This window comes from Squalius cephalus (genome assembly GCF_949319135.1).
Source record: "Squalius cephalus genome assembly, chromosome: 7".
NCBI lineage: Eukaryota > Metazoa > Chordata > Actinopteri > Cypriniformes > Leuciscidae > Squalius > Squalius cephalus.
Genome location: NC_137128.1, coordinates 21113009 through 21128700, shown reverse-complemented (window position 1 = coordinate 21128700; position 15692 = coordinate 21113009). Strand labels below are relative to the sequence as shown.

Genomic DNA, 15692 nt, shown 5'->3' with positions numbered 1-15692 from the left:
TCATGGTGTTCAGATGTTGGTGTGTGTATGTGTGTGTATGTTCACTCTCTTAGTATATTTCAGATGATTAGCTGATACTCATGCTTGCCATTTTAAATCTGTCAATGTTTAGAGCAAACAAGAGCAAGCTTGCCAGATATGTATTGGTGCATATGTAAAGGTGAACTATTTTAGCAATTTTGCATTGGTCAAACGTATTTGATGAGCTGTTTGAAAAATTGGATAAAATAGTTCCTTTGTTTGTGAAGCTTATGAATCAATCTATTTCATTTAATTTTTTCTTTACCTTCAGCCATTATTTTGACTAGTTGTCTTTATTTCAATTGTATGATTTCTCCAGAATTCTCCTTTTGCTTTGGTTTGTATTGGTTTGAACCTCACCCATTGCCATCCCTCCCTAATGCTTTAGTCTCTGTTATGACTCCACTCCTCCTTTTCTTTCAGTTCTTTTCCCTCCTTACCCTTCTCTTGTGCTAACCTGGCATGTTCTTTCCCAAAAGAAATGGAAAAATCAATGATAAACCACCAAAGGTTTACCCGTCTGACCCATCTTGTCTCTAGTGTTTTTCTTCTCCCTTGTCCCTGTCCAGCACTGCTCACACATTACCCAATCTTAACACAGGCCAAGTGGGCGGCGTCTATCACTCGGTGATGTCACTGATGGACTCTGTAATGTCTGTGATGGACAGCTGGGACTGTAGGAAGAAGGAGGAGTGTTGTCCCCAGTGTAGCTGCCTAGTCTGCAGAAATCCCCGATTCTTATAAATTGAAAGTGAATCCGGGACAAACCCACCAGAAAACAAAAGAAACAAAAAAAGAGTGTCAGAGAAGTTGATATTTGTCATCGTCGTGTTGCACGTTTCATATCTTATAAGACTATTATTAACAGAGAGGATACAGAGCTGTGATGGTGTAATGTGTCTGAAAAGCCTCTTTGCTGTCTCTCGTTGTCTCTGAAGCTGACCGCATGGAGTTCTAGCATGGTATGGTCTCCAGGATTTCTTCCAGTCATGTGACATACAGTAACTGTCATTGATGATGTCTGAAGGGGTGTGGTGAGGGGCTGAGCCGGCTTAAATCATAAAGCTCCCGATGAATCTCATACCATCCAAAACCATTAGTATCTCTGATGGAGAGTGAGCAAAGGGGCTTTTGAGTGGTGAAGTAGTAACTTGCTTCCTCCTCGTAGCTGCTCTACCACCTTATAGCTTTGGCCCCTTTAGCCCCTTTCTGCCCTCCTGTCATATCTGACCCTTGTTGTCCCTTGTCATAGTCTCTCAGTGCTTTAATTCATTCTCCATCTCCATGTTCTGCATCGAAAAGCTGATACCGTTCAACACAGATACGATTCCCCAAGTGACTGATTTTACCTGTAAACGTTCTGACATTCAGACATAGCTACCATTCAGGTGCTGTGTAACTGCTGGAACTTCTTAAAATAATCAGACGTGATGTGGCGACATTTAATGAAAGGGCAGACTGTGGAGGTCGCGTAATTTACCTCAGTAGGCGGACTAGCGAAGCACAGTACAGCTACGTGGCGACCTCCAGTGTACACATCCTTTTAAAATGTTCCTTACTCCACAACACTGTCTCATAAAAAAAATAAAACCTTATCCTTCATTTCAAACTTCTGATATCTAAACTTGTCACAATTAGTTAGCTGAATGATCACAATTATTTGAGCTAATAGTTGCTGTGCACTTGAATTCTATAACCACATATTGCCTTCCAATTACTAGAAATGCCATGAAATATATTACATAGTAGGCTACAAAAGCACAAAACTTAACAAAATCAAACATTTCATGTTTCCAAGTGAATGAGTGACATAATGTGCATGCATAAAGCATATAAATCCCATGATGCAATATAGCCATCTAATGTAGGTTTACAAAAGTAAAGATTTAAGCGTTCTTAGCCGTTTGCAAATAGCAGCAATATCCAGTTTCCGACCAGATTTGTTACAGCTCTCGTCCCTTTTACATAGCTGTAATGATGTCTATCCCTGCCTTGGTTATGTCTCTTGAGTTGGGAAAGAATGCCTGTAGACATGTTCTGCTGGCTGTGTGTGTGTGTGTCTGTAATTGAGGGTCTCACTGTGAACAGGCTGTCTGTCTGTGTGAATGTGTGCATGAACTGCCTCCTGTCCTACTGCACACTGCTGGGTTCTTGTCATCACTCATTCCTCTTTCCTCCATTTCTCTGTGTTTGATGGCTTAAGTGTGTCGCCTTCATCTCTCGGATCTCTACATGACTCCACTGTTTGTGCTGTTCCGCTGCTGTTGTGGTGAAGGATATTTATATTTCAGTCTCCCCTTGTCTCTGGCCCTCTGACCCCTCTGTATTCCACTTGAAATGGCCTACTTACTTTTTTCTCTCCCTGTTCCACTAGATTCAACCACCAGTGACTCTGCCAAATCAAAGGTGAGTACTATCTCTTGAGATAATGACAAAATCACCTTATATGAAAGAGGAGAGGACTCCTGCTTCAAAAGCCAATTCCCTGAGATGTGGTATAGATCACAATGTATTGTAAACTTACACTTTTCTTTATGTGCTTGGTTCTGTAGCAGGGTTCCTGGGGATCTGGTAAGGATCAATATAGTAGAGAGCTGTTGCGTTCTTCCATCTTTGCTAGCCGCAAACGCAAAAAGCCCAAGGACAAGCCTCAGCCGAGCAGCTCTGATGATGACCTGGATGCTTGTTTCTCCAAAATGAATCTTCCGGTGCAAAATGATCCAAATTGGCCTGCTGATGATCAAACCGAAGATGCTGAGAGTGAAGTTGGGCTCGATGACCAAATAGAAAGGACTGAGGATGATGACCAGAGCCCAGGAGAGTCTCTTGACCTCATGTCTGAAAACAAGCAGCTCATCTCTGAACACTTGCCCCGACAAACTTGTCCCTCACCTAAAATCATTACATCACCCAAACCTAGTTATCACATGCAGTTGACTCGCCAAAGTTCCCTGTCCGATCCTCCCTCCAACTATGATGATGGTTGTGTCTCAGATCTGGGCACACTTAACAGCACCAGTTCCCAGGCCTCAGTACCAAGGATGAGGCATGGGAGAACCCCAGGCCACTGGATGGAGAATACAGGAATGGGCCCAGGAGCAGAAGTCTGCTCTATCACATCAGATTACTCCACCACCTCCTCCATGACTTTCCACACAGGAGTGGAATCCGTTGCCCTCAGTCCAGAGGTGCAGTCTGTTGCTGAAAGCCGCGGTGATGATGCTGACGATGAAAGAAGTGAACTCATTAGTGAGGGACGGGCAATGGAGACTGACAGTGAGAGCGACTTATCAGTCTTCGCCGGTGGCCGAGAAAGCGGGCCAACTGAAGATGGCATCCAACTGGAGGGCGGTGTCACACCTTTGCAGGATGTACCAAACCTCATCCCCTCCCATCGAATCATCGCGTGCGATACCCTGGCACGCAAGAGGGGGAGTCGGCAGAAGACGGACAGCGAGTCTTCAGCAGATGGGAGCAGAAGCGACAAGGAGTCTTGTCGACTATCACGAGTGCTGGATGCAGTCAAGGGCCGTTCCACTGGTAGTCTTAGCTCTTCCTCTCGCAGCGAATCTGAGCGTGCAGAACCCATGTGGCGAATCAAAATCACCGACCGGTTAAAATGCCGACTGCGGACATCAGCTGATGACATGTTCGGGGTGGGTTCCCAGCGCACCAGGTCCCCCGAGACTCGAAGTAAACGGAAAAGCAATATCCGCCGCAGGCACACCATGGGTGGTCAGCGGGACTTTGCCGAGTTGTCAGTAATTGGGGACTGGCAAAGAGTCGAGGGCAACGAGCTTTCGGCCATGGATCGTTTAAAGCCCAAGTGCAGTTCGCAGGACTTCTCCATCAGAGACTGGATAGCTCGAGAGCGACACCGCACCAGCAACCCTGAAGTTAGCCTGGATGTGCTGGACCTGCACCCTTCCCGATCACGAGACCTGTTATCCGCTGGGCCCTCACACTTGGGTCAGCTCCTCAATGGAGATGTAGCGGCCGCTCAGAACAAGAGCCTAAGCCTAGCCGCGGATGCCCACCCTCACAAACTCTCTGGTGCTCAAGTGGTCCGTTCCCGTTTCTATCAGTACCTGTGAAAGTGTGTGCGAGTGTATACTCGTGTGTATATATACCCATATATATATATGAGTACACATTTTATGAGTGTCCGAGTATTGACATGTTTAAGGTACCTGAGTGATGCTTGTAAGCCATGTTGGCGTCAGCAGTAGAATGCTAGTGAGTGTGCGTTTGTGTGTGTGATGTTCGAGATCAGGAGACAGTCTGTATGAAATTGATGTTGAGCATTCTCTGGACAAGGTAGAGTTGCAAGAAATATTTTTAAAACATCCTGTGACATTTCCTTCTGTGAATGAAATTACGTACAGACCCAATGTTGTACAGTGAACAGAGGCTCTCTCACTGTAGGCCAACCGAAGTGCAGTATTGATGGAAAACTGGGTGAGCTCGAGTTCCACCGAATATAGATTTTAGATTTGAGTGTAGAGTTGAGATGACTGAGACATCACATAATGGAGCAGTTTTAGTCCAAATGGCTTGGAAGATAAAGGCAAGTAACAGAGAAATAGGCTGAGCAGGTAGGTCAATAGTCTGGGATTGTAGGATGTTGAGAAGACTAGTATCTTGAACCTTGATAAAGGATTCATTTTATTGGAAAGTGTAAAGAGGCCCCTGGTGTTGTGATAGATCCTTCAGTAACCAAAACAAGAATGTATCTGCTTGTTGTAATACTAAACAAACTGCCATTTTCATTTATGAACTGTATATATTTCCCCTTTCTGTGCTTTTTGTTTATTCTGCCTGTGTTTGGACTGCTTTGCGTGCTGTGCTATGGAACGGTGTCCGTTTCGTTTTCCTTTTTAAATGCAATGCATGGCAGACACTCAGCAGTCAACTTTTTTTTAAATAACGGAAGACAAAAAGGAATTCAAAACTTCCCTCTGATGCAAATTGCTGTGTACATGTTGATGTTTGTTATACTACGACTACTGAGACATGAGTACCGTCTTTGGTATAAAGCTGGAAATTGTTAAAGAACAAATCAGGTGTCTTTGGATCATGAAAGTGCCTCATATTGAATACTGGTCTTAGGTAGTTGAAGGTGCCACATCTCACTTACAAAAAAAGTTTAAAAGATTTATTATTTTTTGTTCTACACCTCAGCCAGACTTCGTTCTTGGAAAAATGAGAAGCTTCCATTCCTACATCATTCCTCCTGGGTCTTAACACTATTTTTAATGCATTATTGTTTTAAGTTTTGCATTTGGTATTTTAACCAGACTTGAATTTTAAATATTCCTGTAAAATAAGTAACTTAAATGTACATATCTATTACATGTTTTAGCTGCTCCTCTTCCTTTGGTCATCTTCATAACATCCGTTTCTTTTTGTAAGTATTGTACGATACGGAGGTGAGGTTAAGGGACATGCTAATCATCTCTGAGGTTCCTCTTGTGTGAACAATGCTTCCCTAACTGTTTGTTTCATGCTGGGTCTGCACTTGTGGTGGACACCCATTGTAAAACACTGGAAAATAAACCCTTTTTGTCTGATAAATAACTAGTGTTGCATTATTTCAGTTTGAGGCCACAAGGGGGCAGACTGCCATTGCAGGAATTTGCATGATATTGGTGATGGCTGAAAAGAAAAGTCCTTGAATCTTTGTCCAGTAAAAACGAACCGCATGAATGCAGCTGTATAGAACCCTGTAGTATATTGTTTTTAAATGAGTAAAGAAACAAAATAGCTTTCAAAATGCTTTATGTACAAGGTACACACGTAGGGACCAAAACAGTAATTTACACATCAGTGCATTCTGCTTACAAGACAGGATTTCACTTACAACAACAAATTCAGTGGAACCACATAGGAACATTCAAGCTGTCAAAAGTAGTGACATGAAAATAGATACATTAACACAAAAGAAACCATCTTGCCACCATGCCAAATTATATAGCAAGAAAATATATTCTATGCAAAACGTTCTTCAAAGACCTTCGTAACCATGTATGACAAAAAAAGAAAACAAAAAACACATACCTGCCCAAAGATGCTAGTTCACAGTTAACCTACTGTATTCATTTACAACTTAACCAGTACACAGGACTGTAAAGAAAATGCTCTTGGCAGGATTGTTGCATGGTTCTTAGTCCTCTCTTTGATAACATAAATCTAATCTTTTTTTTCCCCCCAATCTGTCCTACCTCATGGACTGCCTGTCTTGAGCAGGTGTATTCCAATAAGGCACAGTGACAAAGAAATTCCATAGAGATTTGCAGCTGCACTCGTTAAAAAAAGAAGACTATCCTTCTCAGAATGGGATGATTCGCTAATAAACAATATGGACGCTGCTGTGGATCAATACTACAACAGATACATTTTAAAGCAACTGTTTTACTGTAGCACATTTGATGCAACAAAAGGCCTTGTGAAACGATCACAACAAATCCCAGTAAGAATTTTTATGTGAATGATTTATGCTCCAATTTTTTTTTCTTACGTAAATTGCCACATTCAGCTGACACATGAAATGGTTTTATGAACATTTTGCACAAATTTGTTCTGCACTAACGGGCCTGATAACTTTGACATTGACGACAGAAACAAATGGGTTCACAATGACATTTATACCCAAATAAAGGCCCTAAACTGTAATAACTGGATTAAACTCAGAATGCTATGCAGCCGGGAAAATAATTGAGTAATTCGCAGCTTCGGTACTCTGGCCAATCATTCTTCTGTATATTGTGCTGTCATCTCTTAAAGCTTTCTGTAAGCAATGCACGAATAAGAGAACACAAGCAAAAGAGCTCGACAGTTTATCTGAATCACTCCAGTTCATCCAGTTTTCTCACACTGTGAGTATGAAATGGTTCAACATGTACCTCCACAGGTTATTTTATCACCAAGTCGTTCAAACTCTTTCCTGGATCCAATGAGCCAATCAGAGTTGAGGGGCGTGGTCCATGCAGAGGCTCAGGAGAAGCCATCAGAACTAACATGGGAATGGAGGAGGGTGTAATGGAGGGAAGGAGTTTGCATATTGGGCTGTTAGCTGGCTTGTGCTGGATATGAATAGGGACTTTAACCATCATCCTCGTTGTCCTGCTCCAGTTTCTCTTCAGGCGGTATCTCTGGTGGTCTGAAACACTCCACGAAGAAGTTGACCAGCGACTGACTTAGATGTTGCTGCGAGTCTTTCGAGTGAAGGAAGTGACCTTCATCTGGGTAGATCTGACAAAAAAAAGAAAAGAAAAAAGTATGCAATTGCCTCACCCACTCAAGTGCTACCCATTTTACCGCCCTCGATTTCCAAACGAAACAGGATATTCAATGAAAAATAAATGTATTACTCATGTGAGAAGCTTGTATTTGTACTCAATGAGCCACAAGATTTGAGGTGTCATTCACGTTTATGGCACAAGTGGTACCAAAAGAGTTATTAACATTTAATAATTAGTCATTAGTTAAAATCGCAAGACTTTTAGTATGAGCAATATGTTTGTTGCAACAAACCACTAAAAAGACGAAACATGAGTCAGTTGCCGAGAGCTTTAAATAGTGGATGAGAAGCTCTTTACCTGTAATGTATAATTAGCCTTCTCATTTATCAGATTGGTGATAAATTTGGCTGTGTGCTGAAAATGGACTTTCTCTGTGTGAACAAAGAAACGTTACACATAATCTAGTATTAGTGAAACAGATTTAAGACAAGCATGTATTTCAGAAATAAACACGTCAAGCACAAGAAGCTTAAATCAAAGGTTACCATCAGCCGTCGGGTGGATTATCATGAGTTTCTTGTCCCTCAGTTGCTCCATGTGGTCTGTTAAATGTGTCATCTGAAAAATAAATAAATGAAAATACAAGCAATATGTAACTTTTATTTGACTTGACCTAGAACCATACTATGTTGGTGCACATTACCTCATACACTCTCTTATTGGACTGCGGTAATCCTAAATAGCGTTCAGAAAATGCAGAAGCTGTGGGACAGACGTTCATGATTAAATAAAAGAGATGGACTTGTTTCATTGTTAAAGAAATGAATGACAGGATATGACATCATACCATATAAAGAGAAATCGGTGATGGGGGAGATGGCAGTGCCACACTTGATTTTGAATTTAAACATGTTTGAAAGTTCATCCGAGCGCAAGAGTCGGCTGGTCAGATATCCTCCATATGCCTGAGGCAGACGACAACAAAAAAAGGTTATTAGTCATGCATTGATGCTGAATGATACAGTCATACATTTCATCAAGAGAGAACTTTGAGAATTTTAATATCAATCCAACAATGCAGAGCACCTGAAGGCAACTTGAAATCAAAACTCCACTTACACAATCAAAATTCCACATTTCGAATGAATCATCAGTGTATGTTTGTAGCCACATTGGCTATGAATCATGGCTCATTGAATCAGAACATAAACGCACATTCCTTCTTGCTGTCCCACTCTGAACCCCCGAAGGTAAATCAGTTGCTTTGGCTCCAGCTAGTCGGCCAATTGACTTTTACGACACTAATTTCACCTCAGAGACATTCCGAACCCCCCCTTTCCCCTCTCTGGACCACAGAGAGATAACGAAACTTGAAACTTTCTACACACACACAAACACACACAAACATCCCTTTGTGTTTAAATTAGGATAGAATATACTTTAATTTATGTACAATTACATTAGGCATGTGTGATTTAGTTTGGCTTTATAATAGAGGTGTGGTTTTGAAATGTATTCTTTAATCAATAGTGTTTTAGTAAGAGAATGTTCAACAATATTCTCTGGCAATTGCCTTCCCCCCACTTTGCTGTTTTATTGCCTAAAGGAATGTCCAGCAACAAAGATTTTAGGAGTGGAGCAGTGTTAATCTTTAACCCTACTTAAATCCTACATTTTCTATATGTATAACCATTGAAGAAATATGTAAACCTGAATGTAATTTCTCTTTTCCACGATTGTTCTTCTCTGTGATGGGTTGTTGTATTCTTGTAAACCTTAAAGGAATAATGTTTCAGATGTGCACCGTTGCAATCATAGATATGCCATGTGGATCTTTTAAAAAGTCTAATTTTCATTCCCACTTGTAAATGCACATCACATTTTAGGTTAGTCTTATTCCCAGTTTGTTAATCGAACTTTTAATACTTATCTTACAGAGTAAGAAGGTACTTCTAGGCCGTAGCTTTTAAACATACCAAATTTGGTCTTGAATTAAACCTCCATATACCCGTAGGAAAGATATGGATACCAAATTATGATAAAATGCATTTTACTGCAGTTATAATTGTTTAACGTAGAAATGGCATGATCCTAAGACTGCCATAAAACATGCAAATCAAACTCATAGTGAGACAAAGAACTTTTCTCCCGCCTGGAATTTCGCATTCCAATTGGCTCAAGCCCCAGGGAGGAGTGAAATTCCTGTGCCCTAGAAAAGCGGTTACACTCCGCGTTCCGTTCAGTTCTGTTCTGTATTTCCTTTCGTCTTGTTTTTGTTCCTGCACTTTCACGAACCCGCCTCATCAGCGAGAAGACCTTATGGCTCCCTTTGGGAGCGTTTTCAATTTTCTTTAAGTCTTTTATTTATTTTCGTCTTCGAACTCCATGAAGCAAACGCAGCAGACAACTTCAACTCAGAGAGAAAGACTCTTTCGAAAACCCCGCTACCGCGCTCACCAGAAGACACAAGAGCGCGAGCCCGGCTTTCTTAAAGAAACACACGCACGATGGTCTTAGGACACACGCATGAACTCTGCGTTCTTCAGCAACAAAGAGAACCATTTTGCAAGATAAGTTTATTGAACTTTTAATGTGATTTGATTCCTTGCCGTCTCTCAAAAGGTTACCTGTGTTTTTGCGATGAGAGAGAGCATCTCGGTGATCTCTCTCATCCTGAACTTTAGTTTCACTTTCTCCCTTTCATCCTCTCCCTCTCTCATCTGTTATCCGTTTGGTCTTGTAATGTTTTCATCCGTATGTTTCTGTTGTAAATATGTATTTACTCTGTGTATACTCGTAGTTTCGATGTAGTATTAGTCTAATTATTAAATTCCATATGTCCTTGACTGACTCTGTTTTAATTGCCCATGTTACTTAGTCCCTGAAATGTTCGATCTTAGCTATATGCTTTATCTTGGTAGGCTACGATTTAAGTAACCTAATTTTAGTCTACAGACACCGAGAGTGTCTTTTCAAGGCCTGGAAAAGATACTCTTTCTCGTGTTTGTAAGAAGGATAATTTTCCTTGAGAGTTAATTTAATCTTACGTACAATCTGTTCGCTGGACAAACAGATTGTTTGATAACTAAATTAATTCCATTAAAGTTATCCCATAACTTCGAGCTGAAATAAGAACAATTGATGTATTAATGACGAACCATAACCCGTTATGGTAATCGTTCATATATCAATCTAGTTCAGCTGCGATAAATTAATGTAACTGTAACATACAAAATATTAATCATATTCATGATTAATTATTAAAATTCCCTATAGATCATTTGAGCTAATATTAATACTAATGTACGACCCATTGTTCTTACAGTTATTACAATTAAAATGTTTTCTAGGTCTAATGTGATATAAAAACAATCACAGCATTTTGTCAAGCTACCCCACTACTAGATGGAAAAATAGTAGTATGATATAGGAGAATATGGAGCTCATACATGAGGAAAAAAAGTTTCATTCAGAATCCAGAACTGAGGAAAAATATGCAATTTGGTGCAGTTGTTATTTAAATGACCAAAAAGTGAGATGCTTTTGAAAGCTTGTAATGTAAATGAGATCTTTTTAACAGTATAGCTGACAAAAACACATATAGATATCAGTTGTGAATCTAAATCTTCCAATAATATGTTTTCGTAAGATACAAATTTAAATGCTAGTTTTATAATCAAAGCTCTGTAGTTTTATTGTGGGGGCGAAACATGTATGTACAATTCAATACAATGATTGAGGGATGAACAAATAAACGTTCCTTAATTGTCATATTTGATACATTTTAACATGATTTTCTAAAAAATGATGTACGGATAATCAAGTAAACTTAAGATGCTTCATTCCAGTAAGTGTTCCTCTTGAAATATTATTAGCAATTAGTGCTGTCAAATCGATTAATCGCTTCTAAAATAAAGTCTGTGTTTATATAATATATGTGTGTATATGATTATATTCATATATATTATACATTGTGTGTGTGTATGTGTGTACATATGCAAACACACATATATATTAGTGCTGTCAAATTGATTAATCGCATCTAACATACAAGTCTTCGTTTACATAATGTGCGTGTATATATATGTGTATATATATACTGTATATACACACGTATATTTATTAGGGCTGTCAAAAGATTAATCGCATCCAAAATAAAAGTTTGTTTTTACATAATACATGTGTGTGTACGGTGTATAATTATTTTCTATATATAAATACACACACATGCATGTATATATTTAAGAAATATTTGCATGTATATACTGTGTATATATATTTATATTATATATAATTTATATTATATATAAATATTTTATATATAAATAACACATTTTCTTAAATATATATATGCATGTGTGTGTATTTATATATAGAAAATAATTATACACCGTACACACACATGTATTATGTAAACACAAACTTTTATTTTGGATGCGATTAATCACGATTAATCGTTTGACAGCCCTAATATTTATAAATACATATATATATATGTGTGTGTGTGTGTGTATATATATATATATATATATATATATATATATATATATATATATACACACACACATATACACAAACACGCACACTCACACACATATACACACACACACACACACACATATATATATTTATATATAATAATACACACACACACACATAAATTCAAACTTTTATGTTAGATGCGATTAATTGCAATTCATCAATTTTATAGCATAACTAGCAATATTGTTATTTTTTATGTTTACTTATAAAAATCAGTAAAGATTTCACAGTAAAAAGATACGTGTGCCACAACCTGCTGGTGGACATTTTTACAATTACACTAAAAGGAATTTAATACTTAATAAACAACTATTAATCAGATGACAAAAGGCATGTAGCAGATTGTGTACAACAGGTTTTTCAGCAAAGTTTGCCTCATTGTGACAATATAGAGGGCTTTTTTCAATTCAGTCAAATATGACAGTAGGCTTTAAAGGCTTATATATATATAGTACCATTACTACTTGTAGTCAGTTATTCCCCAACAGTCAACAAGCAAACGCACCTTTCCATAAACTCCAATTCTTGAGGTGTCAATGTACGGCAGCTGTGCTATATTTCTGCAGAGAATCATAGAAGAGATATAAACGTGAATTAAACTGTCATTCAGGATTGATGCAGCTTTATTGTAGTTCACGTCGATGATCTGACCTAAGAGCTTCCAGCTGGTCTCTCTCCTCAAACTCCCCCAGTTTCTTCTTGACGCGGTGGAGGAGGTTTGTGCCCTGAAACCCACTGCCGCGGCCGTCCAGGCGCATGACTATGATGTTGAAGGAGCTGACCAGAACCGTGGTCCAGTCCACCTGAAACTGCTCCGTCACCACCTGACCACCGGGGGTGCCGTCCCTATCACAGCGAGTCAATCGCTTCAGTACATCTGATCAAAGAGAGGCCTCAAAACAATATCACGACACTTTCACTGCGGTTTCATATGGTTTCAGATACCTTCTTAAAACTTACTGGCTGAATGTTATAGAGAATTGTCAGGGTCACATTTCACCCCAAAACAAAAGGAAAAGAAAAGAAACGAGAAGAAAGAATAAGAAAAAAAATAAATGTTATAGAAAAAATGTCAATTATATTGTACATGTCATATTGGTCACTAAATTATATGGGACACTAGTTTCTGCCATTGAAATGACTGTGAAATAAATTGACCTGAATTCATATGTAGAGAGAGAGAGAGGGTGAGAGAAAAAAAGAACCGGGTGGAGCAAAAGGAAAATAATCTCACATTTGCAAAAAATCATAATGACCCTAAATAGGCATCATTTCCTTCTTTCTTTCATTTGATTTTGGAGAGAAAAAGCCCTGGTGCCTTTCATGATACTCACCGGCAGCAACAGCGGCACTAATGCAGTCACTCCTGAGAATATCTCCTGTGCTGGAGGAATACTGGGTTGTGTTCTTGTGTTCTGTGTGCTTGGTGTGTATCATGTGTCAGCTCAGTGTGTGGAACACTTACACCAGCAGCAGGACGGGGTAGTGAGCCTTCTCTGTAAACCCTGCTGGCATCAGAATCTGGGTGTTCAGACCTGTGCAAATGATGGAAAACTTACTGTGCTTTGTCAGTCATTGGCTTATATATTTAAAAAAAAACTGATTCTATAAGATACTCACTGTAATCATCAACGCTGATCTTTCTGTACTCTACTCTGGGCATCTGTGTGTTGTTCACGGTGGTGTTCAACTCGTCATTGGGCTCCACATCCATCACATCTGAGGGAAACCATAGATGTTCAGAGAGATGCATCTAAATGCTATCAAATCTAGTTTGGGGTTGGTACGATATTCTGGAGTCTCTTATGCTCACAAAGGCTTGATTAATTTGATCAAACCGCTTTCTACTTTACATATTTAAAATGTAATGTATTCCTGTGATGTCTATAGCTGAATTTTCAGGATCATTACATGTCACATGATCCTTCAGAAATCAGTCTAATATGATGATTTGATGCTCAAGAAACATTTCTGATTATTATCAATGTTGAAAACTGTTGTGCTGCTTAATATTTTTCAAGATTCTTTGATGAATAGTACATTCATACTTGGAATAGAAATTATTTGTAACATTATAAATGTCTTTGCTGTCACTTTTTAAAAATTTAATACATCCTTGCTGAATAAAAGTATTAATTTCTTAAAAAAAAACAAACAAAAAATCTTACTGACCCCAAACTTTTGAATGATAGTGTACAGTAGTAAAGTGCACTGGTGAAACATCAACATTAGTATGTTTTTCATCAGAATGGCGACAAAGTAGTATTAATATGGGAGTCGAAATGAACACTTATGAGCGCTAGTGAATCAGTGAGTTAAAGCAAATCAGATCAATCTGTTGTCCTCCTTCCTTTTTTCTCCTCAAGGGGTCGATGATAATCACTGCTAATTCTTCAAGACACAGTCATTCTCAATTGTCTTCCACTTCCACTCTTTCACATCTAAGGACATGGTGCTAAAACAATTTACAGTAGCGTTTATCTTCAAGCACACCTCCATTGATAAAGCGCATATCTAGGTCTTCTATCATGTCCTTTGGGTGAGAAATACCTTTCCAGTAAAACAAGCTCTTGGCGTGTTGTGTCCAGAGCTGATAAAGTGAATGAGATCGTGTGTCTGTGATAGTGTAACAGAGGACTCACGCTCATACTTTCCGTCTCTGGTGCTGTACACGGCTGTGTATGGCACAACCGGGCCTGGACAGAAAAAAACACAGAGAAGAATAGTGTCATGTTATCTCATTTGGACTTCCTTGTGTAGCTTAGCATCTGTATTACTGTTATGTGTGTGAAGTATTCTATTATTGTAGTAACCTATTACGGATAAAAGTGTCTTTAAATGGCACATAACAGCACTTTACACAGTAGTGGCCATAAGTGCTGTCTGGCCTAGGAAAATTAAATCTTGGCAAATTGTGAAGACATCATTTTTGGCCGGGCTGTCATACAAAGAAATTATGAACACATGCACAAACAAGACAGAACCAATGAAATATTAATAACTTATGCTGTAGTTAATGTATTTTTCTGTGAGCTATATATTGTCCTCATATTTTGATGGTTTAATCCAACTTGTAGGGTCATTAAAAACAAAACAAAAACTGGTAGAATATTAATATATATATATATATATATATATATATATATATAAATTCACATTTGTGATAAGGACCATTATTTTTTCCAGTATTTTTTATCATTTGCATACATCGACCAAAATGTTAAGAATATTGTTACATAAATGCTTATGTTTCCCACCTAGTAGATCCAATGAATGTACAGTGTCACAAGATCCTTCAGAAATCATTCTAATATACTGATTTGCGGCTCAAGAAACATTTATTATTATTATCAGTTGAAAACAGTTGTGCTGCTTAATATTTAGTGGAAACCGTGATACTTTTATTTGATTCTTTGACGAATAGAAAGTTCAAAAGAACAGCATTCATATTATTTGAAATAAAAATCTTACGTAACATTATAAATGCTTTACTGTCACTTTTGATGAGTTTCTGAATAAAGGTATTTTTAATACAAGTATATAAATTCATTCCACAGTCCCAGGGATGAATCTGATGGTATGGCTGTACTTGAATGAGCTCAATCTGGCACTGATAGAAGGATAATGTACTACAGTGATGATGTCACACGTTACCCAGACTGCAACATAGTGTCGGCCCAGATCCGGTCCACATCCGGTCCACATGGAATCCACACGTACCAGATGTGGGCCGGATCTGGGCCGACACTATATTGCTGTCTGGGTAACCGCTTCAGCTCCAGTTATATAACTGATGAAATGTCTATTATAACACAAATAGTAATGATTAGATGAGCTCCGTTCAAAGCTGGTTTGGGGGTTTTCAGGAACTTACCAATGCACACAAAC

At 38.7% G+C, this 15692-nt stretch overlaps 2 protein-coding genes across 7 annotated transcripts in view; one reads left to right on the top strand and one right to left on the bottom strand.

Moving 5' to 3' along the window:
- arhgap21b (Rho GTPase activating protein 21b) overlaps positions 1 to 5592 on the top strand; it is a 55427-nt gene extending 49835 nt beyond the window's left edge. For both annotated transcript variants that reach the window (XM_079876360.1, XM_079876361.1), the window contains 2 exons: positions 2396 to 2427; positions 2574 to 5592. In XM_079876360.1, coding sequence (XP_079732486.1) covers positions 2396 to 2427; positions 2574 to 4115 — 1574 coding nt within the window. In that variant the 3' untranslated portion in view covers positions 4116 to 5592. The remainder of the gene's footprint in view (positions 1 to 2395; positions 2428 to 2573) is intronic.
- A 191-nt stretch (positions 5593 to 5783) lies between these two features.
- The window catches only part of dpp6b (dipeptidyl-peptidase 6b), a 142926-nt gene continuing 133017 nt past the window's right edge, over positions 5784 to 15692 (bottom strand). For all 5 annotated transcript variants that reach the window (XM_079876363.1, XM_079876364.1, XM_079876362.1 and 2 more), the window contains 10 exons: positions 14447 to 14500; positions 13425 to 13523; positions 13270 to 13339; positions 12456 to 12650; positions 12310 to 12364; positions 8110 to 8227; positions 7966 to 8024; positions 7808 to 7880; positions 7620 to 7693; positions 5784 to 7272 (listed from right to left, as the gene is read on the bottom strand). In XM_079876363.1, the coding sequence (XP_079732489.1) occupies positions 7123 to 7272; positions 7620 to 7693; positions 7808 to 7880; positions 7966 to 8024; positions 8110 to 8227; positions 12310 to 12364; positions 12456 to 12650; positions 13270 to 13339; positions 13425 to 13523; positions 14447 to 14500 (947 nt within the window). In that variant the 3' untranslated portion in view covers positions 5784 to 7122. The remainder of the gene's footprint in view (positions 7273 to 7619; positions 7694 to 7807; positions 7881 to 7965; positions 8025 to 8109; positions 8228 to 12309; positions 12365 to 12455; positions 12651 to 13269; positions 13340 to 13424; positions 13524 to 14446; positions 14501 to 15692) is intronic.